Raw genomic sequence first — 22,296 nt, 5'->3', positions numbered from 1 at the left:
GAAGGCAGCTAGTGCCTGGAGATCTACATTTTTAGCAAGTGCCCCAAGGGATTTGGAGTGGAAAACTGGGATACTGAAGTAGGAGAAATGCATTTTTACATCTACTTACCTCTAGGGCAGCTCCTGCCCAGCAGAGCTATAGATCTGAGCCTGGTCCTGGAAAACTGGTGGCACCCAGCAAGACTGAAGACAGTCCTGGCCCCACATGTAGTTTTATCTCAAGTAATGGTGGCTTGTCTTAAGCAATGCTTCTCATACCACAGGGTGCAGCAGGATCACCTGGGGGGCTTGTTTCAAACCAGAGGTCCAGGATGGAGCCCAAGAACTTACAGACCTAATAAATTCTGAGGTGATTTGGGTGCTGCTGCGGCTCCAGTGACTTTAAGGATTCTCATGGCAGTAAGGGTGGTGGGACATTCTTGGAAGAACAAGAACCACAGTACAGGCAGCATTCCCAGCACACATAACTGAGAAGAGGTGGAATCCAGGTGTTCCAGGGCAGCCAGTCTTGTCCCCATGCCACCCTCAACCACCTGCAGCCAGAGCCTGACACGCCACCTCTAGCTTTCCACCCTCAGTGCAACTCAGCGGCACCCCATGTCTGCCAGTGCCACCCTCAGTGCTCTGCTATCTCTGCTTGGCCTCACACCTCCTGCTCACCTACCCTTCTTGTCTCTCACAACCCCGACTCCTAGTGGTCTCCTTACAGCTTCTGATGATACTGCCAACCAACTGCCTCTCCTCCTATTTACTAAGGCAAACTCCCAGCCTCACTTCCCTGTTGGGGCAGTTTGGGGAGCCCTTGCTCTACCTGGCCCCAGCCCAGCTTCCCCACAGGAACCAGCTGCCCTTAGAAAGAGCCATGGGCTTATCAGGCATCATGACTCCCCTTCCGGGATCTGGGCAGTCTGGTGAAGGGCTGCGGGGGATGCTAGATCTGTTTCAGCAACTCTAGTAGGCCTGTGAAGATTTGTTATTGAAACTTGGACTCGGGTCCTATATCTGAATGTATCCTATATCCTTGATCACATATAGTGAGTCCTGATCTCATCCAGGGCCCAGGGAAGGTGGGCATGAGGCTCTCTGTTGCATTGGAGAGTTCTAGGGTGTCCCTGGGACTGACTCTAGAACAATGCTGCTGTTCTGCAGAGGAATCCAACCGGGATCCAGGCAAGCCTATGTGGTCACATTGTTGTGGCAGGTGTGACTCGGGTCCTATCCTGTGGTCACACTGAGGCTCGCGTGTTGTGAGTCTGAGAAGTTCTGGGTAGCTCTGGTTGGTCTCAGCATCATTCTGGGGATGTCCAAGTTGTGATCCTGGCCTCATCACAGCAGCTCCAGTGTTGCCCCCAGTGTGAGTCTGGTTTTTACTCTGCAGCTTTGGAGGGATCTGTCTCTGGCCTCTGCCCAACCTTGTAACTCTGAGGAAGCCCAGGTGGGAGTTCAGCTTTCAAAGGTGACTCAGGTCAGCCTGAGCTCTGAACCGATACCAGCTGAGGTTATGAGACTGTCTCAAGAGCTCTGGTGCTGTGCAGGGTCATTGTTTTTCCATGGAAGAAATTGATATTCACATTACTTATCAAGAACTCCCAGAAACCCCCTAACTGCTCCAGACCACCACCCTCGTGAGGTCCTCAGGCAGTCACCGGCAATATAACGCTCCTCAGTTCTCTCCAGCTATCTCAGAGCTCCAGGGAGCTGGACTGGCCCCGACTGAGGCTTTGGAGCTTGGGCCTCGAACCAAACCAGGCCAGTGGCTCCTCCTTCCTCCCTAAGCTCATTTCCCAATAGCAGATGGTACTGCTCCAGAATCCAGAAAGCCTCTCCCAAAACACACCCAAACCAGCCAGAATAGATCATAGGGACAGGAGAGCGAGTCTTAGGGCCAGAAGATATGTGTTCAGACTTCTAGGACAGGGGGAAGGAGATGGGAGCCCCTGGCCCTGGTACACTCAGTCACAGCCTGGAGAAGAGGAGGAAGCCAAGAAAGGGGAAACGAGGGGGCCCCAATATGGGGTGCCACTTTGCAGCTGGTACCACCCTGACCAGCTGACTTCACCTGCCATGTGGAAGGAAGCTGGGAAGAGTGGGGAGGGAAGACCTGGGAAGGGGACACAGAGGAGAAAGGCAGGAACAGAGACACAAAGAAGGAGACAGCTGCAGAGGGCCAAGCGCAGTGGCTCACAACTATGATCCCAGCACTTTGGGAGGCCAAGGCGGATGGATCACTTGAGGACAGGTGTTCGAGACCACCCTGGCCAACATTGCAAAACCCCGTCTCTACTAAAAATACAAAAAAAAAAAATTAGCTGGGCATGGTGGCGCACACCTGTAGTCCCAGCAATTCGGGAGGCTGAGGCAGGAGAATCACTTGAACCCGGAAGGTGGAGGTTGCAGTGAGCAGAGATTGTGCCACTGTACTCCAGCCTGGGCAACAGAGTGAGACTCTGACTCAAAAAAAAAAAAAAAAGAAAAGAAAAAAGAAAGCTTCAGAGAATGCAAAGGAGAGAGACAGAGAGAAATGGAAAGAACAGAGAGGAAAGGAAATGATCCCTTTCCAGGATCAAAGAGCCAAGAGGTGGAGTTTTTCTAGAACTTTGGCCTATCCATGCCAGAGGCAGCCCTGCTCCTTGTTGAAGGTGCAGTAATGGGAGATAGCCTTGCAGTGGGTCCTGAGACCCACCATGAAAACAAGGCTTCAGGCTCAAGCATGTCCAAGCCAACATTCATCTCCCTTGCATATTTGCTCCTTGGGAAAACAGCATGAGCATCAACAGCCCAACCTGAGGGTGCGGCTACTCTCCCGGGGCTGGAGACCAGCAGAGGATAAGAGGTCCGAGTGTCCCTTGGGGAGGGTTGCCCTGAGCCTTGACATGCTCCTGTGCAGCCACCAGTCACCCACGAGATGGGCAATTCAGATCCTCAACAACTTTGTGTCTATTTCCCTGAAGTTGTCCTGAACTTCTAAAATGGAGTAGGGCCTAGAAGATCATCATATTTTTACCCGAAGCCCATACTAGCTAAGAAATCACCTGTGCTTTGAAGTAGGCACCCAAGCTTGCCAAGGAGAAAGTTATCAAAAATATTAATAAAAAAAGAAGCATAGTGAACGTGCATTGGATGCTTGCTTGCAGGCACCAGCATTATCTCACTTGACTCTCACAACAACCATGCAAGGAAGGGACTCTTCTTATGCCCATTTTGTAGATGAAGAAACTGAGGTGAGAGCCATCCAGTGACTGGCCCCAGGTTACACAGCTAGCAAGTAGTACCAACAATAGCATTTCCCAGATAACACAATGCCACCTACACCTGTCATTTGTTGTCATCTGAAACATGTAGGAATATGAACCTCCACCTGCTTAGTCCTCCTCCAATTATTAGGGCCACTTCTTTATCTCAAAAGGATATCAAGTTTCCCAAATAGAGTCTCCCTTTTTAAAAAAAAAAAAAAAAAAAAACCCCAGACAGAAACTAAGGCTGAACTGAAGCATCTGTCTCCCTTTTTTCCCAGTTATATGCTCTGTCCCAGTCAGGGGAGCTGCCCAGGTAGGGGCTGGGTGGAGAGTGGGCTCCTTGACCCAAACTGGACCACAAAGCTGGGCTATTGCAACCCTGAGACTTCCATGTGCTCTCCATCTCCAAAGTCCCAGAAGATCAACAGGACACACGAGCATATCCCAGACCCAACCTCACACCTGTGGAACCAAATGCGACCTGAGCAGAATGTTAGCATCTGAGCATTTCCCAGGCAGAAGCAAGGCACCCTGAACATCACTCCTCAGCCCCTGCTGCCACCATCCATGGACCTCATGGGGACATCCTGGGTTGGGAGCTTCCACTGTCTTCAGGTGTCTGTGTCAGCTCATGGCAGGGAAACTTCCATTTGGGTGAATGGTGCATAAGAGCCTCATAAGGGCCAAGGTTTTCCGCAAATGCCATAAAGTGTAATGGTGAAAGCTAGGTGGTAGGATATGGGTTTTTACTGTAAAATAATTATAATGTCTGTGAATGTTTAAAGTTTTCATAATAAAATGTTGGCAGTGGGTGAGGAAGGTGGACAAAGATCAAGGCCTTTTCAGCCCAGGCACCTCAAGGACCCAATAAGAAGCAATAGGAAGTCCCTTCTTCTGCCCCCGTTTCCCCCAAATCTTTGCCTTCCCTTACTTAAGAAACACCAGCATTTATAGTCTTTACTATTCTGATACCATCACCAAAATATCTCTTTCTGTCCAACTGCTGCAGCAAGACCTGCTTCCCCTGGAGAAGTCTGCCCAGTCCCTCCAGCTTGGCTGGAAAGTAGGATAAAGATGGGAAATTGGTTGGCACAGAGAAAATTCTATCACTTATATTCCTCACTCCCGGGGCTCCGCTTATTTGGGGTGAGCTTACATTGGGACAAAAACAGTGGTTACAGATCCTCACTCACCAAAGACAGCAAACGGGGTCTTGCCATCCCCACATGGGCCTGTGTCCCTGAGAGATACAGCAGTGTGGCTGGGATGTCACAAGTGCCCAGAAGCATTGCTTGCAAAATCATTATTAACAAGTGCAAGAGATGTGAGGACCATCATGAGGTCTTGGGTGCCTCATCAGGACATCATCAGAACCCCAAGGTAAAGCATTCATGTGTCTGTTCATTCACTCATTCTTCAGCTATTCATCAGCATCCACTCAGTACTAGGCTCTGTGCAGTGTTCTAGAGTTTCCAAATGAAGCAGGTACAAGCCCTGGCCCTGAGCAGTCCAAGACCAAAGGGTCAGCCAGGCTGTGAGGCTCCAAGGAAGGAGGGGCCTCATGGAGAAGTCCTATAGGTGAGGGGAAGAATGGAGTGCAGATACCCCCATCCCCAAGCCTAAGCCCGGCCAGGCCTGTGGTCCAGGTAAACTCTTTTCCCTGAGACCTGAATCTCTGGCCTGTGTGTTCCCTGGGACCCAGGGAGGGGTCCTCGCCTGGCCTCTGCTGGGGTTCAGCCTGCCAGGCTGACCCCACGACACAGTGCCATGCCCAGACCCTCAGACCACACTTAGGCCACACACCTGACCCTGACAGAGAAGAGGGATGGGCCAGAAACATACACAGCCTCTGAGAGCTATGGGAGAGATTGGGAACAACCCAGGGCCTATCCAGAAGTGCAGGGAAAGACCCAAAACACATCCACACACATCCACACATGCACACTCTCATTCACATTCTCCAGATATATTGATAGATGGATATAAAAGCGTGTGTGTGTGTGTGTATATACACATATATAAATATATATGTATATATATATCGATAGATGGATATAAAAGCATGTGTATATTTATGTGTGTATATATATACTTATACATATAAATATGTGTGTGTGTGTGTGTGTGTGTGTATATATATATATATATATATATATATATATATATATATATATGCTCAAAAAGACCTTGAGCCCAGCTCATTTAACTCCCCATTTCATAGATGAGGAAGCTAAGGATGACAAGGAGGAAGAGACTTAGTTGCCCCCAAGCCACACTGTCTCAACTGCAGAACTGACACCAGATAAGACCCCCTTTCCAGTGCTCTTTCCCTACCCAGAAAGCCACTTGCCCCCTATTAACTCTTGTCCATTACAGTGAAGAGAACAAACAGGGTGAACAGAAGGGCCCTGGGCTAAGAGCCAAGCCACTGTCACCATAGACAGCAATCCCAGAGACACCTCACACCCACCTCCAAGCCTCAGCCCCCTCTGTGAAGTGGGGTCGTGCCACCTACCTCCACTGTGGCTGGGCTCCCTCAGGAACACAGGGACAGTGCCTGCAGGGTGACAGGCACGCAGCAGGGCCTCACAAAATCAGTCGCTTTCCCTTTTTTTCCCCACACCACTGGTTGTGTTTTAGGTTTTCCTGCACATAGGTTTGGAAATCTGACATTCTCACTGAGTCCCTTTCACCTCTCTAAGCTCCCTTTTTTGTAGCATCTTCCAGGAGCCTGGAGCTCATCCTCTCTCTCTAGACGTGGGCTTTGGTCTTTCCCAGTGGATTATACTCTGTCTCTGCATCTCTGTAGGCTTCTCCCTCTCCCACCTGCCCCCACCCATCTATCTCTATCTTATCTCTGTCTCCGTCTCTATCTCTGTCCCTACCAATTCCTACATAGAGCAAAGTCTCATTTACTTGCTACCCAGAGTCTGAATTTGTGCTGATTCAGAAACTCTGGGTGGAAGCTGACTTTCCCTTAGCAAACAATTTCTACAAGTCAGTCGGGCAATGTGGTTGCATAAAACAGATGTCAGGGGGCAGGTTCACAAGCACGAAGGGAACAAACTGCTCTCAAGTCATTCGAGGCACTTATATTCCAGCTCAGGCCTCCTGCAGCAGCAAAAGCACCACTGGGCAAAGGCCGCCCTGGGTTCTGGCTTCAGTGATGCTGTTTCTAGCCTGGTGACCTTAGACAAATGAATGTGTCTTGCCTCCACATGTCCTCTAAATGGGGATAACAGACTTAATTTCTAGGGCAGTTGTGTCTCTAGTCAGCTGATGTGTGAAAGAACCTAGTACCATGCCTGAGGCATGGTAGATCCTCCAGTTTCCCCTTCTCTTTAAGGTGGAGGCCCTCACAGCTGCCTGGACTGCAGTTCCTCGGCCGGGAGCCTGAAGTGGCTCTGGATACTCCCAGAGCTCACCCTGGCCCCTGGAGCCTGGCTGTTATGCCTCACAGGGAAGCTTCTGGGTCACGCTTGTCCCGAAGGCCACCCCTCCATAAACTGGCCACTTCACTTGAATTCTAAGCCTGTCAGTCACTCAGGGTCTAGGCAGTGTCTCCTATCCCAGGAGGACAGCAGATGCAGGATGCTTGTTAGGAGACTGTGGCAGTAGCCCAGGAGAAAGGTCGTGGGACCTAACCTAGGACAGCGGTGATGGGGTCAGAGCGAGGCCACACAGATGGAGTAGACGGGCAGATGAACTAGCAACTATTGGAGTGACAGGAAGGGAGTGGGGGAAGCCTCTGGGTAGCCTGCGGCGGGCTTCCTGAAGCCTCCAGGAACCCCGTGCCTGGTCTGCAGGATGGAGAGTTGGGCATCATAACCTGTCAGAAGCTCAAGGTCTCTGATGACTGGGTTCAGGCCTGGAGGGTCTTCCTGGCATCCTTCCTCACAGTTAGGTTTCCAGCAGGGGTGAGGCTGCAGGGGATTCCAGTACACACGGGTAGCAGGGAGCCATCTGCTTCCCCACTCAGTAGGGCTGATTGGGAAGAAGCCTCTGTGAGGAGTGAAAGGCCTCAGCCAAGCCCATCACCCTATGCAGCTCTGAGTCCCCTGGTGACCCTGTAGGGAAGGAGAACACTCCTGCTCTGGTCCCAGCAATGGGCTCCTATAGCTCTGGAACATTCCCCTTGGGGCTCTAAGGAGACCCAGCAACCCCACTGTGCCTGTATGTAGCTGAGTGCCTTGTTTCTGATTTAGGACTGAGTCTCACCTACCTACAGGCTCCTTGAGGTGGGGACTTTGCCTTTTTGTCTTTGCATCCCAGGGCCAAGCCCAGGGCCTGAGCAGGCAGCAGTTGCCCAGTGCAGGTGTGTCATCTCAGCTTCTCTGCTTTCCTGCTGTTTGGCCTTAGGCAAGCAGCTCAACCTCTCTGAGCTTCAGGTTCATCAGCTGTAACACAGAGAATACCTGTTCCACTTGGTGAATGTGGAAATAATGAGGTCATGGGAGACAAGCATTTGTGTGTTCATCATCTCTCGAGAGATGGGGAAAGTGCTAGGTAGCCGCCTGCCACTATGTGTCACCTGCTTCCTCCTCAAGGGGGGCAGGGTGCCCACTGGAGCCTTTCAGATTCAGTTATTTGAGGCTGTAGCTGACATTTCATTCTATAGCCCCAGTTATCTGTTTCCTAGGAAACAAGAGACAGACATTGACTCTGTAACAACTCTCTCTCTCTCTCCTCTCTCTCTCTCTCTCTCTCTCCCGCCATACTCATTCCCCCCGCCCCCCACTTCACATACACCCGGCTGCCACCTAGACTGACAATTAACAAAAATACATAAATGTCAGCAGAAGCTAAAATTAGTTTACACACTGCACCTTGTGCTGCTGCTCCCTGCCACCCGGACACCGAGGGATGGAGGGACGGGCACCCTCTCTGGCTCAGTGTCACACCATGGCTGGCTTGTGGTGCATCCTCTGAACAGCAGACCTAAGGGCCCCTCTTTGTACCTCACCCCCTGCCTCTCTCCTCCAAGTTTCACCAGGCCCAGGCCCAGCCTGGGCCCCCAGCACTTCGTTTGTCTGCCCTCTCTCTCCGACGAATCCCTCTGCAGGCAGAGCTGGCCCCTCAGAGCCCCCTGCCCCTTCCTCCTGCCAATGCCCCAGCCCAGTCTATGACTCTCCCAACATGCCCAGTTGCTCAAACCAGAAACCTGGGCTTTGTCCCTGCTGCCCTCTCCTCCCACGGCTCCTCCTCTCAGCGGCACCCCGGGTCCCTGCCCACCTGCCCCCTGGCATCCCTGTACAGCCCCCTCCCCCTCCCAAATATGCTGTGAGCTCTGGACACCAAGCTGCCCCCTATGCTCTTCCATTCAGCTGAAATAAAACCAGAACCAATGTCCCGTCCTCTGGGAAGCCCTCCTGATCTCCCTGGGATAAGTCAGTGGGTGACTTTGTGCCCCCACAGCCCTTTGTTCTTACCTCCATGACAGTAGTGATCGCACCACATTAATTACAGCAATTACAGTGCTTACTAGGTGCCAAGCATTCTTCTAGGAGCTTTACATGTATTGAACTCATATAACAGTATTGCAGATGGGTGTCTATTGTCTGGCTCTTCCACTTCCCTGAGTCCTTAAGGGGCAGGGCCCATGGTTGGCATGGTTCTAAGTTAGTCACCTGCACCCAACACAGAGGTGGCTTCCAGTGGGCTCTTATAGGGACCATGTCTGTTTACTCATCGCTCTAACCCCAGGACCTAGAAGGGCACTTAATCCATTTTTGTGGAGTGAGTTAAATACATGCTGCATTGAATTGATACCCAATTCCCAAAAGGATGTTCTAATGATGTGCTTTCCCTGCCTTCCCTCCAGCGCGCCTGATGATTTCAAACTGGCTTTTTTGCAATTTGTTGTCGAACAGGGCTTTGTGTGTTTTGTTTCCTTCTTACGATATCCTAAGCATAGGCTCTGTTACACGGTACAAAAGCCCTTTTAATCGAGAATTGGAAACTGCTAAATAAAATGGCATTCTGATTATCACAAACAAGGAATCTGTGCCTAGCTGATGTGGCAGCAGGCACTTTGCAAAACAGCTAGATTGATTGCAGGAGTCATTGTTGGTCCCGTGGACACTCTGGTAATTGGAGATGTCTTCTTCTTGGTACAGCATTACTTCACAGTGAACTTCAGCCATGAGAACCAGAAAGCCTTGGAGCTGAGGACAGAGGACGCAAAAGATTGTGACGAATGGGTGGCAGCCATTGCACATGCCAGGTAGGTCTTGTTGCCCAGGGCAGGAAGCCCCTACTCCACAGTCCAGGCAGAAAAGACCAGACCCAAGGGCCTTTGAACAAAGCCAAGCCCCATGAAGAGGAGGGTATGGGAAAGAGGAGGAGAAGCATCTCTTGGCAGGGTCCACCCTTACAGCCTGCACCTCTGGGATGAGCCTGTCAGTGCCACAGGGAATGAGAGGCCATGAGTATTGCAGCTTCTACCCTGATCCCACACTAGTTACCTTTTTTATATTAGCAGAACCAAGTATGATTTGGTTTGGTTAAAGGATTTTGTGGTTCCTGAAGCCTAAGGCCTCCAACATTCTGACCCAAATGCAGCCACTCATTTGCTGCATGACCATGGACCAGTCCTCTCTGCTCTCTGGACCTCGATTTTCTCATCCAGAGGCTGACATTCTAAACCTCTCTGAACTTTGACACTCAGGGATTCTAGGCCTGCTCCTCCCCTCTGCTCCAGCAGTAAGTGCCCCCTATAGGGAGACTCCCTGGGCCAGGAGAGGGGAAAGCCAAAGGACAATAGGTACCACAGAGACAACAGGGGCTCCAAGCTGAACTGAGTCCCTTTTGGGTCCTAGGGAAATGATGGGTTTGTGAGCCAGGATGTGGTCCCAGAGCTGACAATCGCCTGGCAGAGCTGAGCATGGTTAGGGGCAGCAGCACCTAGACTTACCCTTCTGGGCAGTGGATCTTTCTACCTTAGTGGATAATGGTGTTTCTGTGTCTACTGCCTAAAAAAATGGAAGCTCCTGAGGGCAGGGACCAGATGTGATTCTTCGCATTACCAAGGCCTGATAAAGGCATAGACAGAGTGCCCAGTAAATATGGGTTACAGGAATGCAAGGATGGATGGGTGGTTGGAGGATGGATGCAAAGCTGGTTGTCGAGTTTATATATGGAAGATGAATGGTGAATTAATGGAGGATACACGGATGATACATGGACAAGTTGAAAGTATGTGTGGATGATGGATGTATGGTTGGATAGATGGATCCTAGAGCCCATCCTTGAGCCTTGGGTCAGACTAGTTAACCAGAAGCCCTTATTATGACTATAGCAATGACATTGGCCCTGAGATAAGGCCATCTCTAGTTCTTTCCTCAAGGCGTATCCATTCTAGCTACAGAAACCAGGTTGTCACATATGAACCAATAGTCAGGCCCAGTGCACAGTGCTGGGAGACAGATGGATGCAACATAAGTATTCCCCCAGGGATATCACAGTCTAATCAGGTAGACAGTAGACGTATGCACAGGTAGCTCTGGTGTATAGAGGCTGGGTTAAATACAAAACGACATGAGAGAGAGACATTACTTCCATCTGCAGGGAAATGGGAGAATCTGGGGAAGCTAGAAATAGGGTAAGATTTAGCCTGAGTAAGGGGATTAGAAGTCAGACTTAATGGGTTAGATTGGTAGCATTGAAATGCTCATTTCTCCCCACCCACCCCCCCCCAACAACAACAACAAAAAGCCTTAAATAAAGTTGTTGATACAGGAAAGAGAATTCCAAGAATAATGAAGAGGCAAAGTTTGGGTGTCATAAAGTAGACAAGGTTGGCCAGGTGCAGTGGTTCACGCCTGTAATCCCAACACTTTGGGAGGCCAAAGTGGGCAAATCACTTGAGGTCAGGAGTTTGAGACCAGCCTGGCCAACATGGTGAAGCCCCATCTCTATTAAAAATACAAAAATTAGCTGGGCATAGCGGGGGCAGTAGGGAAGCCTGTAGTCCCAGCTACTCAGGAGACTGAGACAGGAGAATTGCTTGAACCAGGGAGGCGGAAGTTGCAGTGAGCCGAGATCGCGCCATTGCACTCCAGCCTGGGCAACAGAGCAAGGCTCAGTCTCAAAAAAAAAAAAAAGAGAGAAAGTAGATGAGGTTGGACCATGGGCTGCAACCAGACCATAACTGGATCTTGAATACCGCTGAGGTGTTTGACCTTTCCCCTGCGAATGGTGGGAAGCCATTGAGGGTTTTATACAAGGGGAGTAGCATGATCAGAACTATGATCTGAATTGGAAATTGCTCATGATGTAGAGGGTAAAACTGAGTGAGGAAGAACCCAAGTGCAGGGGGAGCAATTGGACCTCAGTCTCCTAAGCACTAAAGTAGAAGCAAGAGCACAGTTATTTTGAGGAGCAAACGAAATTATTTATGTGAAGGGGCTTTGTAAATGTAGAAGTATTATAGAATTCTAACTTTTACGTGCTGATAACCAGGACTACATTGATTTAGAATCTCAATCAATACAAAAAGTTTCTAAAGGCAATGAAATACCCATACTTACAGAGTAGAGTGGCTAAATGCTTAAGACAGACAATATTGAATGTTGAAGATGAGTGGAACAAATGTAACTCTCATCTAGTGCTGGCAGGAAGATAAAACGGCACAACCACTTTGGAAAATTGCAAGGCAGTTGCTTAAAAAGTTAAACATACATCTGCTCTGTGACCCAGCAGTTCCACTTCTTGGTACTTATCCAAGAGAAATGAAAAAATGTCCATAAGAAGTCTCATATGCAAATATCCCTTAGCAGCTTTATGCATGATAGTCCAAAACTAAGAATAGCCAACGTGTCCATCAACAGGCAAATGTCTAAAGTCACCTTGGTATGCTGCTCAGCAGTAAAAGGAACCAGCTACAAATGCATGCAACCTGGTCGATGAATCTCAAAATCAATTTGCTGAGTGAAGAGCCAGACACAAAATAGTACATGATATTTGGTTCCAGTTACATGAAATTCTAAAATAGGCAAAATAAGCCTGTGGTGATAGAAATCAGAATAGTAGTTGCTTCTGGTGTAGGGATTGACAGGGAAGAGGCATGAGGGAACTTCCTGGGGTGATGGAAATTTCATCTGGATTTGAATGCATGCATTTATCAAAACTGATCAAACTGCACTTAAGACCTGTGCTTTCTACAATATGTACGTTAAACCTCAAATTTTAAAAATGAATGAGATATATATACTTATTTTAAAGATAGTGTTCTAATTTTCTATTGCTGCATGAGAAGTTACCACCAACTCAGCAACATGAAACAACACCCATTATTTTACCTCCCTGTTCTTTGGGTCAGAAGTCCAGGCTTGGCTGAGGTCTCTCTCTGCCCAGGGTCTCCCAGGCTAAAATCAAAGAGTCAGTGGGCTGAGCTCCTCTCTGAAGGCTCTGAGAAATCATCACTTCTAGGCTCGTTCTTGTTGTTGGCAGGATTCAGTTCCTTGTAGCCGTGGGACTGAAGTCCCTGTTTCCTTGCTGGCAGCTGAGAAGGGGAGGAGGGGGCAGTTCCTAGAGGCTGCATACTCCTTGCCACATGGCCTCCTCCATCCTCAAGCTAGTAACTCTCCAGCCTCAGATTTCTCACTGCCCCTTCTAAAACCAGCAAAGAAAACTCCCCGCTTTTAAAGACTCATGCAACTGGATCACAGCCACCTAGACAATCTCCCTGCCTTAAGGTCAACTGACCCACGTTGACACAAGCCAGTGACAGGAGAAGAAGCCCTGCAGGGCAACTGTGCAACGGTGCATGCCAGGTAGGCCATGCACATCTCTCCTGCCTACCATGGACAGGATAATTTTTCAAGCAATTCACTAAATTAAGGACTGGCTGTAAGAAGCCAATAAAATAATAATAATCCAATTGACATCAATGCTGCCAAGCCTGTCTAGGCCTCCAGAGCCTGACAGAATGTTCTGCATCTGAGGGTGTCTGTCTGCTCTACAGTCTGTCCAGCTCTCACAGTTCATCATGTGCTTATGATAACCCAGGGAGGGGTCCCTTCAGCCCATTTGACAGACGTGCGACCCAATGTCACACAGGACATGGGTGCCTGAGCAGGGATTGTGGAGTCCTAGATCCTGGCTCCCAGCTTAGGGCTCTGCAACTGCCAGGTAATGCAGATTCAACACAAACTAGAAGCCTTCCTCCTCAATAAGGGAGCAGCTGGTGATCAATACTGCCTACCTGTGAACAAAAACCTCTCCATATGCATCATCCTTTTGGAAGCCAGCGGCACGTGTCAATGGGACAATGGTGGAATGATGGGACATGCTGATTGTTTGCCTTCTTCCTTTGTCAAGCCCTGGGGTCTGGGTCAGCCCAATGGCCTCCCAGGAATGTCTCCCATTCAACCTGGGGAGTGGGGGAGTGACACAGTGATGGTCGCAGAAAGGAAAATCGAGGCACCTTCCTTAGAATAGTCAACATCAACATCAGCCATCCTGGCTGAGCTGAGGCTTGTTAAGTAGTGCCTGGGACAATAGGAGCTATCATTGTACCACTTATCTATTATCTAGGGAGTTGGCCATAAGACCAGAGGGGGACACTATATCTGTAAGCATCACTGAACCTCAGACACCGTGTGTGTGTGTGTCTGTGTGTGTATCAGTGGAGACACTGGCTGTCTTCCACAGACATATTGAGTATTAAGTATTTTTATATATTCCCAATTTAGTTTTTATTTACATATACATAATAGATACTTCCTATGTACGAAAAAAGGCACTGGAGTGTATTAATATCATGTAGAGACACAATGTTCTCTTGCGCTGTATGTATAATATTCTGGTATTATGGGATGCCTCTGTGGGGGGTGTGTGTTTATATACAGCAAGGTATAAAATGCAACATCAAGTGCATTTTACAGTGTACGTCTCAGGGGAGAGAACTGTATGCCAAACCAGAAGACGAAACCAAAGGGGGCACAAATGCATTATCAGGGGCTGGAGTCCGACTCTAGCTCCAGGTTTGATGCTCATGGACTGTGATTTGGACCTCAGTTTCTTCATTTGTGAAATGAGATAATTGGTCTTTTGTGATCCCCAAGTTCCCTTCTCACTCTGAGAGTCTGTGAGTCTGTAAAGATTGCACCTGCACGAGGGGGGGATAGAAGGATAGGGGAGGATAGGGGAGGATAGGGGAGGATAAAGGGAAGGATTGGGAAGGGAAGGGAAGGATAGGGAAGGGAAGGGAAGGATAGGGAAGGGAAGGGAAAGATAGGGAAGGGAAGGATAGGGAAGGGAAGAGAAAGGAGGAAGGAGAGGAAAGGAAAGGAAAGGAGGGAAGGATGGAGGGAGGGTTGGAAGAGGGACAGAAGGAGGGAGGGAGGTTAGCAGAGCAGCCTGCAGATGAGGCGGACGCCTATTTTACAGCACTCTGACAGGTCCATTAGTAAGAAGAGACTAATGAAGCAGCTGAATTTTCACACCCATGGGGTGAGGGGAGGTGTGGTGATACAAAAACAGACTCCTTCATGCTCTCAACTGAATTTCCTTTGCAAGGAAAAACAAGTCTCTTGAGAAGTTGGAAAAACTTAAAAACCTGATATTCATTTTCATAACAGAAGCACAAAATCTTATTATACTTTAATAGGATAGCATTACAAACTAAAGGATTCTCTCTCCTAGCCCTGTTATTTATCTTTAAAAGTGGGTGGGAACAAGAACACAGATGTGCTTTCTGGATCCGGCTCGCACTCGGGCCCACCACCCCGCCTTGCTCCAGCTGTCTCCCTGCCTGAACTGCCCCCAGTTCTACCCTGCCAAGCCCTCTCACTCTGCAGGGTGCTGGGAGTCAGGGCCTTCTGCTAAGTACAGGTGGGTGGGTGAGCCCCTCTCCTGGTCAGTGCCCTGCTTGATTCGCCAGAAGACAAGGAGTCAGCATCTTACCTGCCGTGTCCATCTGTCCACAGCTACAGGACCCTGGCCACAGAGCATGAGGCATTAATGCAGAAGTACCTGCACCTGCTGCAGATCGTGGAGACGGAGAAGACCGTGGCCAAGCAGCTTCGGCAGCAGATCGAGGATGGGGAGATCGAGATCGAGCGGCTGAAGGCAGAGGTGACTGCGGGCTGGGGGGTGGAACAGGCTGGCCAGGGGCCCAGGCCCTAGGCACAACATCTCAAACCCTGGGCTCCTGCAGGATTGGGGGGCCACATGACGGGCAGGGGAACCAGCTCCCAGATGCAGTTCTTCCAGGCTCCAAACTTAGGACGTGGTGGTACTGGCAGAATGAGAAGGTCCTGTGGTCAGACTGGATTTAAATCTCACCTCTGCCACTTATTGACCGCAACCTGGAACAAGTCCCTCAACGTGCCCATGCCTCAGTTTCTGCAGCTGTAAAACAGGGCTTTCTATAAACACCTGACCAGGTCGTGAGGATTGAGTGAGATTATCTATGGGCAAGCTCCTAGTTACTGTGTCAGCCACTGTATTGACTGAGCATTCTGCATTATTAGCCCAAGACTCTGGAGGGCGCAGGGTCACGGGTAGGTCATTAGAGTGTGGGCTTCTGCTCAACTCCAAGGCAGCCCCTTCCCTCCATCTGTCTTGATGAAAGCTCCTGCAGCGGCCCACCAGCCAGCATTCTGGAGGCGGCATTGTTGCCAGACTAAGCCTCTTGGCACCTGGCTTCCCCAAGTGTCGTCCATGAAGCAGCAGCATTGGTTTCACCTGGAGCAGAATCTCAGGCCCCACCCCAGATCTTCTGAATTGGAATCTACAGTTTAACAACAGCCCAGGTGATTCCATTTACATTAAACCTTAGGAAGCACTAGCTCTTAGTCCCTTAGATGCCCCTCACCAGCTATCAACCCTGGCACAGAATGATCTGATCATCTCTTCCCCTTATCACCTCACCAGCATTTTCAGAACCATCTGGCCATATCATACAAGGACCACAGACTTTGCACTGAGGAGGGGAAAATGAAAACAAAGACTCCTGAAGTCAGCTGGGTATCTAATTTGCAGGGTCTGATGTGAGGTGAAAATGCAAGGCCCAGGCCAGGGAAGTCATTCTCCTGTCCCACAGCCTCCTGACTTGACGCATGGCAGACAGGCAGCACCCAACCTCAACCTCTAGCCTCACCTGCCCTGACTGCCAGGAAGTGTGCAGTAGCTGGACTGGGGTGGGCAAGGAGCTCCTTCTGAGTCACCCACCTAATGCACCCTGGCACTGCCAGCCTGCAGCAGAGATGGCTGTCGCCTTGCCCTGCGACACCATGGGGCGCATACTGGACCCCAGCCTGCACCTATCCCCAGGCACCTGCTGAGGGTCGGTGGCGATGGTGGACTATGAGTCTCCTCAGCTGACTCAACCAGTTGCTCCCTGAGCAGATGGTAGCAGAGGTCTTGGGGCCTGGGATGCCAGAGTTGCAGAATAAGCAGCCAAGAACCCATCCAAGGAGCTGAAAACGTGGTGGGAGGTAGGAACATGCATGAGCCAAGGCTCCAAGACCCTGCGGCATGCTCATGGTCCCATCAGATTCCACTCACTAAACACAATTCAGAGAGAAAACTATCTTAAGAATTTCAACAAAAGAGCTTGAAGTCCCAAAGGCAGAGCCTTCTGAGCATAGGACCCCATCACACCTGCAAATCTAGCTCTGCCTGGAATGTTCAAAGATCTAAAGCCAACAATTTCACCTTGTTCTGCAGCAGCCAAGCCCTGAACTAAGAGTAACATCAACTTGCAACCTCAAGGTCGACAAAAATTTCAGATTCTACACGTCTCTGCTAGCCTGATAACAGGCACCTTCATGACATACTTTCATTCCCCACAACCATCCTGATAGGATCAGTCACCTGCATTTCACAGGAGGAACCAGACTCAGAGAGCCTAAGTCACTTGCCCAAGCTCACACAGCTGGGAAGTGGCAGAGCTAGGACTGGAACCCAGGTCTCCTGTCTGCTTGCCAGTCTTTCCACTCTACTCTGGTAGCGTCTTCCCACAGGGCTACCAGAGCTCAGTTCAGGGATGTCCCCACTCCAGCCCACCCAGTTCATTCTGGGATCAATCTTCACCCAACACAGATTCCTAAATCTAAACTGAATTCCTGTACGGGATCAGGGAAGGAGTCCAGCCCCAGTACCAGATTATTAGCTTCATGATCAAGGGTGTCCAGGTGTCATTCATTCATTCACTTACTCACTTACTGAAGATCACCTACCGCTGACCTCATCCTTTTCCCCAAGCACCACCTCTTCTGTCACTGTGGGCACCAGTGCACTACCCGCCTCCTGGCCTTTGCACATGCTGGTGCTTCTGTTTGGAATGCCCTTTTCATCCCCACGCGTCCTACCTGGTGACATCCTACCAAGCTCAAACACCTCACCCTGGGGGACCCCTGCCCCAGAGGGTGCTCCCTGCTGTCTGCTCCCATGGCTTTCCCACTCTCAGCTCACCATGTGAGAGCAGGCTCCATGCGTGCCTGTCACCCCAACAGACCTGGCAGGAACTCTAAAAGGACAGGGCTGTGTCGCTTATCACTCCTTCTTTTGGCCTGGCACATAGTAGGTACTCAATAAGGGCTTGATAAATGAATGGTTGTCAGGCTCTGTGGGAAGCATTAGAGAGATGAAAGTTTCTGCCTTTGGGTCTGATTGTGGTAGAGTGTCTTCAGTGCCATAGTAGGGCTTGCGGTGTCAAGTCAGGAAGTCGGTTGTTTTATAGCCTGGGAGTTGTGGGTTCATGTTGCACATGGCCTTAAAAGGTGTCAGGGCATTGTAGGTCAGAGAAGGGGTGTAGGTGCAAAGGGCAGAGCCCCCTGTGGTGTTGGGGAGCAGAAAGCAGGTCAGTCATGACTGAGTGTGTGTGGGTGTGTGTGTCTCAAAGTGGCAGCAGAGACCCATTTGATGGGAATTTTCGGAGCAATGCTTCCAATTGAGTGTATTAGGGCAAAATATTTTTAAAGAAGACTTTGAAAGAAGGACCATCTTGGGAAAGCTTTCTGGCCATAGTGTCTCTCTTGGTCTCTCTCTGTCTCTCTCTCTGTCCCCCTGATATACACACACACATACACATATGCACAAACATGTCCTGCAGGTCAGAGGGTACTTGCTGGCTCTGAGTGGGCTCTAGGAGAATGGAAACAGAGCTCATTCCTGAGGAGTGGCCATCAGGTGAGCAGGACACACCGAAAAGCTGGGTGAGTGATGAGTGACACCAGTGAGGAAGACCCGGGGTCTTAGACTATCAGAGCCAAGAGGACTCTGAAGACACCAAGGTCCATGGGGAGGAAGCGACTTACCCAAAGTCTCTCGCTTCCACCACTGGATCTCCTGGCTGAAATCCTTGGCCTGAGCCTGCCCCACCACAGCCTTCTCCTCCCTGCTGAGGAGAGGACCTTGATAACACGGTACATATTCAGGAATAACAGTGTTGCCTGGATGGACCCACACTCTCATGGTCCACCTCTCTTCTGATGGCCAAATAAGCTTCCTCAAGCCCCATCCCACATATTCCTGAGGATTCCCAGGGGTTTCCCTGGTCACCTCTGGCTTTCAAACTCCACTCTCCTGATCTATCACTGCACTTCTCATGGCTGCCTCCACTCAGTCTTCACTGCTTCTTTCCCCTTGAGTGGTCACTACCTGTATCTGTCAGAATAGGCTAGATTATGCTGCAGTAACAACCTCCAAATCTGAATGTCTTAAAACAACAGAGATTGATTACTGACTCTGTGTGTCCATTGAGAGTTCTGCTGAAGACTCTGCTCTCCAAAATCCTCCAGTGATTGAGACACAAGCCAAGGAGGCTTCTGCCATCAAGAAATTCACTAGTCATGTGGCTGGGCTGGGGAAAAGGCACATGGCACACTGCTCACATCACATTGGACAAAGCAAGTCACTTGACTGTGCCCAACTTCAGAGGATCTGGGAAATACAGTCCCACCATTTCCAAGAAGACAGAGAACCAGAGTATCTGCAAAAGTCCCAACAATGACTCAGAGGAGGCTCCTCCTTCAGTCCCTACAACCCATGACACAGGCTGTTGTATGTAACAGAATGGAGGGGCACTCCACTATTAAAACAGAAAACAGCTCAAAAATGAATAGAAAACACCTCTGCCCTCATGTCACCCAGCCTTTCCTGCCACAACCATCCTTCACCAACCTCCCCTTTAAACACTGACTTCTCGCCTCACACTCCCACGTGCCACTTTTGTTGTTGTCCATAACCTCTTTCCCTACCAAGATCTTCCCCCTGCATCCAGTGATGTGCCAGAGCCTGCTTCTACCATTGGCCATTGGCCATCTACACAACACTCTATCACACCAGCTTGCAAGAGCCAACTGTTAGATTTTCAAGAATTTCGCTAGCTGAGTATTTGACCTTTGGTAGCTTGAAATGGGCTGAGCTAGAAATGGGCTGACATCATGGGAACTGGCAAATGCTACATGTCAGTTTTCCTTTCAGAGAGCTTTACCATTTATAATTTACCATTATATCATTGTCTGCAACTTTTTTCATGACCAGCTCTGTAATTTGCAGGGCTCAGCACAAAAGAAAATGTGGGGCCCTTAAAAACTTCAAGACAGCAACTGCAGAAACTTAAACCAACCATTGGGCCCTTGTAAGCCTGGGGCTCTGTGCAAGTGCACAGGCCACACATCCATGAAGCCAGCCTGTCTCTTCTCCCTCTGTACCCTCCATCCTGTGGCACCCACCCCAGCCATCTCTGTTAACAGGAGATCATGCTGACACACCTGTAACTTTACTAAGTAAAACAATCAATCCACTGCTGACTTAGTCTCTTCTGTCCCTTCTAAACAATCCTATCAGGACTTCTCTTTCATTACCAGAAAGCCCCATCAAGGAACCATCTAAAACAAGGGAACATCTACCTATGAGAAGACTCCTCCCCTCCTCTAGAATGCTCAGTTTGGCATGATTTCATTTTCTTAATAGCTATTTCTCTCCCATTTGCAATTGGAAGTAAATTTGGAGAGCTAAGACAGGCCCTAAAGGGCAGCATAGGAGTTTGCAGGTGGCTGTAATATTTTATTGGAATGGGAACACACATATCCTAGAAGGCTGACAGTGGAGGGAACTGCAGAGATCTTTACCCTAAGGTTCAAAATGAAGACTTAGCCTTGGAATCAGTTTTGGGTTTTTTTTTTTTTTTTTTTTTCGATCTTGTTGCCCAGGCTGGAGTGCAATGGCACGATCTCGGCTCATTGCAACCTCCGCCTCCTGGGTTCAAGCAATTCTCCTGCCTCAGCCTCCCAAGTAGCTGGTATTACAGGTGTGCGCCACCACACCCAGTTAATTTTTGTATTATTAGTAGAGATGGGGTTTCACCATGTTGGCCAGGCTGGTCTCGAACTCCTGACCTCAGGTGATCACCTGCCTCAGCCTCCCAAAGTGCTGGGATTACAAGTGTGAGCCATTGCAACTGGCCTAGAATCAGTTTTGCAAACACACTTTGATGTGGAACCCCAATATACAAAATAGATAGAAGACTGCTCTGGGGAAAGGAGGGGAGGGTGGCCTTGGTCCTTCCCCACCAGCACCCCCTCTCCATGGCCACCCTCCCTGCTGTGGCCCTGCTCCCCATCTCTCCTGCCATCCCCCATTCCCAAGACCCGCTGCCCTGGCACACAACACTCTGTCACACCCATGCCTTTGTTCATATCATTCCTTCTATTTGAATTCCTTCCCCCACATATACCAACTGTTGGACTCCTGTTTGCCCTTCAAAACCTTTCCTGGCGAGCCTTGCCACTTCCTGGCCAAGGCTGTCCCATGGCAGTGGGTACACAGCTCTGTTCTGGCCTGGCCGTGTTGGATTGCAAGCCACCTCTATGAATGCCTGACCTCCTTCTTGGGCTGGGAGCTCCTCCAGGGAAGGGGCACTTGGCATGGTACCCAACACAGACACCATCAGAGCATGCTGATAAGGTTGGCACAAAGGGAAACAGAGATGGGGGCACCTGTTGGGCTTGGATGGGGGCAGAGGGAAGCAGGGAGGCAGGAGAGAGAGCTGAGTTGTGTGGCACCTGCTTGAAAAGCAAGCAATGCAGCAATCTTTAGTAAACCATTGACTGCTAACAAAGAGAAAAAGATCTGGATTAATTCCATCACCCATTACTGCACTGTCTAAACACATTCCAGGTTAAAGAAAGTGTCTCCAGAGAGGGGAGTAGGGTGGAGCAGGAGCCATTGCACCATGCCCAAAGCAGGTGTAGCAAGTGAGAGTTTGCCTCTAGGGGGCAAAGAAAGCCAGTCTGAGGGTGGTGGGTGGGCAGGAGCCAGCCAAGACACCAGGCATGGAGCCAGGTGTGGAATCAGCCAGCCAGAGTCAGGGTGTGAGCCAGAGGTCCAGTTCCCCATGGCTGTAATTCACGTGGGTCAACTAAGTAGGGGCAGGATGTAACCAAACAAAGCAGGGTGCAAAGCAAAATCTACTTCCAGGAGGCACCTGCCAGTCAGGGAAAGGCTGCCTCCATGAGCCCTCCATGAGCCCGTTAGGCCTGGGGCTCCCACCACCATCCCGATATTGGCTCCTAGTTGCAATGGGCCAAGACTAGACATAGTTCAAGACTTTTGCAGAGTCCCCAGGCTTGCAACCCTCCAGAGCTTTGCCCACTTAGCCTGATCCTTAAATAAAGCCTCCAAAGTTTTTGTTGCCTGCGCATGTAGGATGGTGCCTGACCTAATTGCATCTATTTTCTGCCTTAGTCCCTGTTGAGTGGATGTCCCGGAATGCCTCTCTCTGAGAAGAGCACCATCAGTTTTAAACACAGACCACTTCCCCCACCCCAGCACACATACACACACATATCACCATCCTAAAGTGAAAAGGGGTGCTATGTGCAAATCCCAAAACTGGCAAAGAAAGCATCCTGGCACAGAGGTGAGAAGAAGCCGAAGGTAAAAGTGTTGACTGAGCAGGCTCCAAAGGCGGTGTGTGTGTGTGTGTGTGTGTGTGTGTGTGTGTACGCTTGCGTGTTCCTTAGCCCTTTAGAGTCCAGATCAAAGAATCAGTCATCATTTCAATGTGCAAATGTTCTCAAAGGATCAAAAAGGGGGAGGGGGTGGG

The 22,296-nt window shown here is 49.8% G+C and overlaps 1 protein-coding gene across 1 annotated transcript in view; it reads left to right on the top strand.

Moving 5' to 3' along the window:
• RASGRF1 (Ras protein specific guanine nucleotide releasing factor 1) overlaps window positions 1–22,296 on the top strand; it is a 129,737-nt gene that overhangs the window by 16,668 nt on the left and 90,773 nt on the right. The window contains exons 2-3 of the mRNA XM_024232549.3: window positions 9,353–9,459; window positions 15,167–15,314. Of these exons, the coding sequence (XP_024088317.2) occupies window positions 9,353–9,459; window positions 15,167–15,314 (255 nt within the window). The remainder of the gene's footprint in view (window positions 1–9,352; window positions 9,460–15,166; window positions 15,315–22,296) is intronic.

The sequence above is a fragment of the Pongo abelii genome, chromosome 16 (genome assembly GCF_028885655.2).
Source record: "Pongo abelii isolate AG06213 chromosome 16, NHGRI_mPonAbe1-v2.0_pri, whole genome shotgun sequence".
In the NCBI taxonomy this organism is placed as follows: Eukaryota; Metazoa; Chordata; class Mammalia; order Primates; family Hominidae; genus Pongo; species Pongo abelii.
The sequence above is the reverse complement of the archived record's forward strand: the minus strand, read 5'-3'. Positions and strand labels throughout refer to the sequence as shown.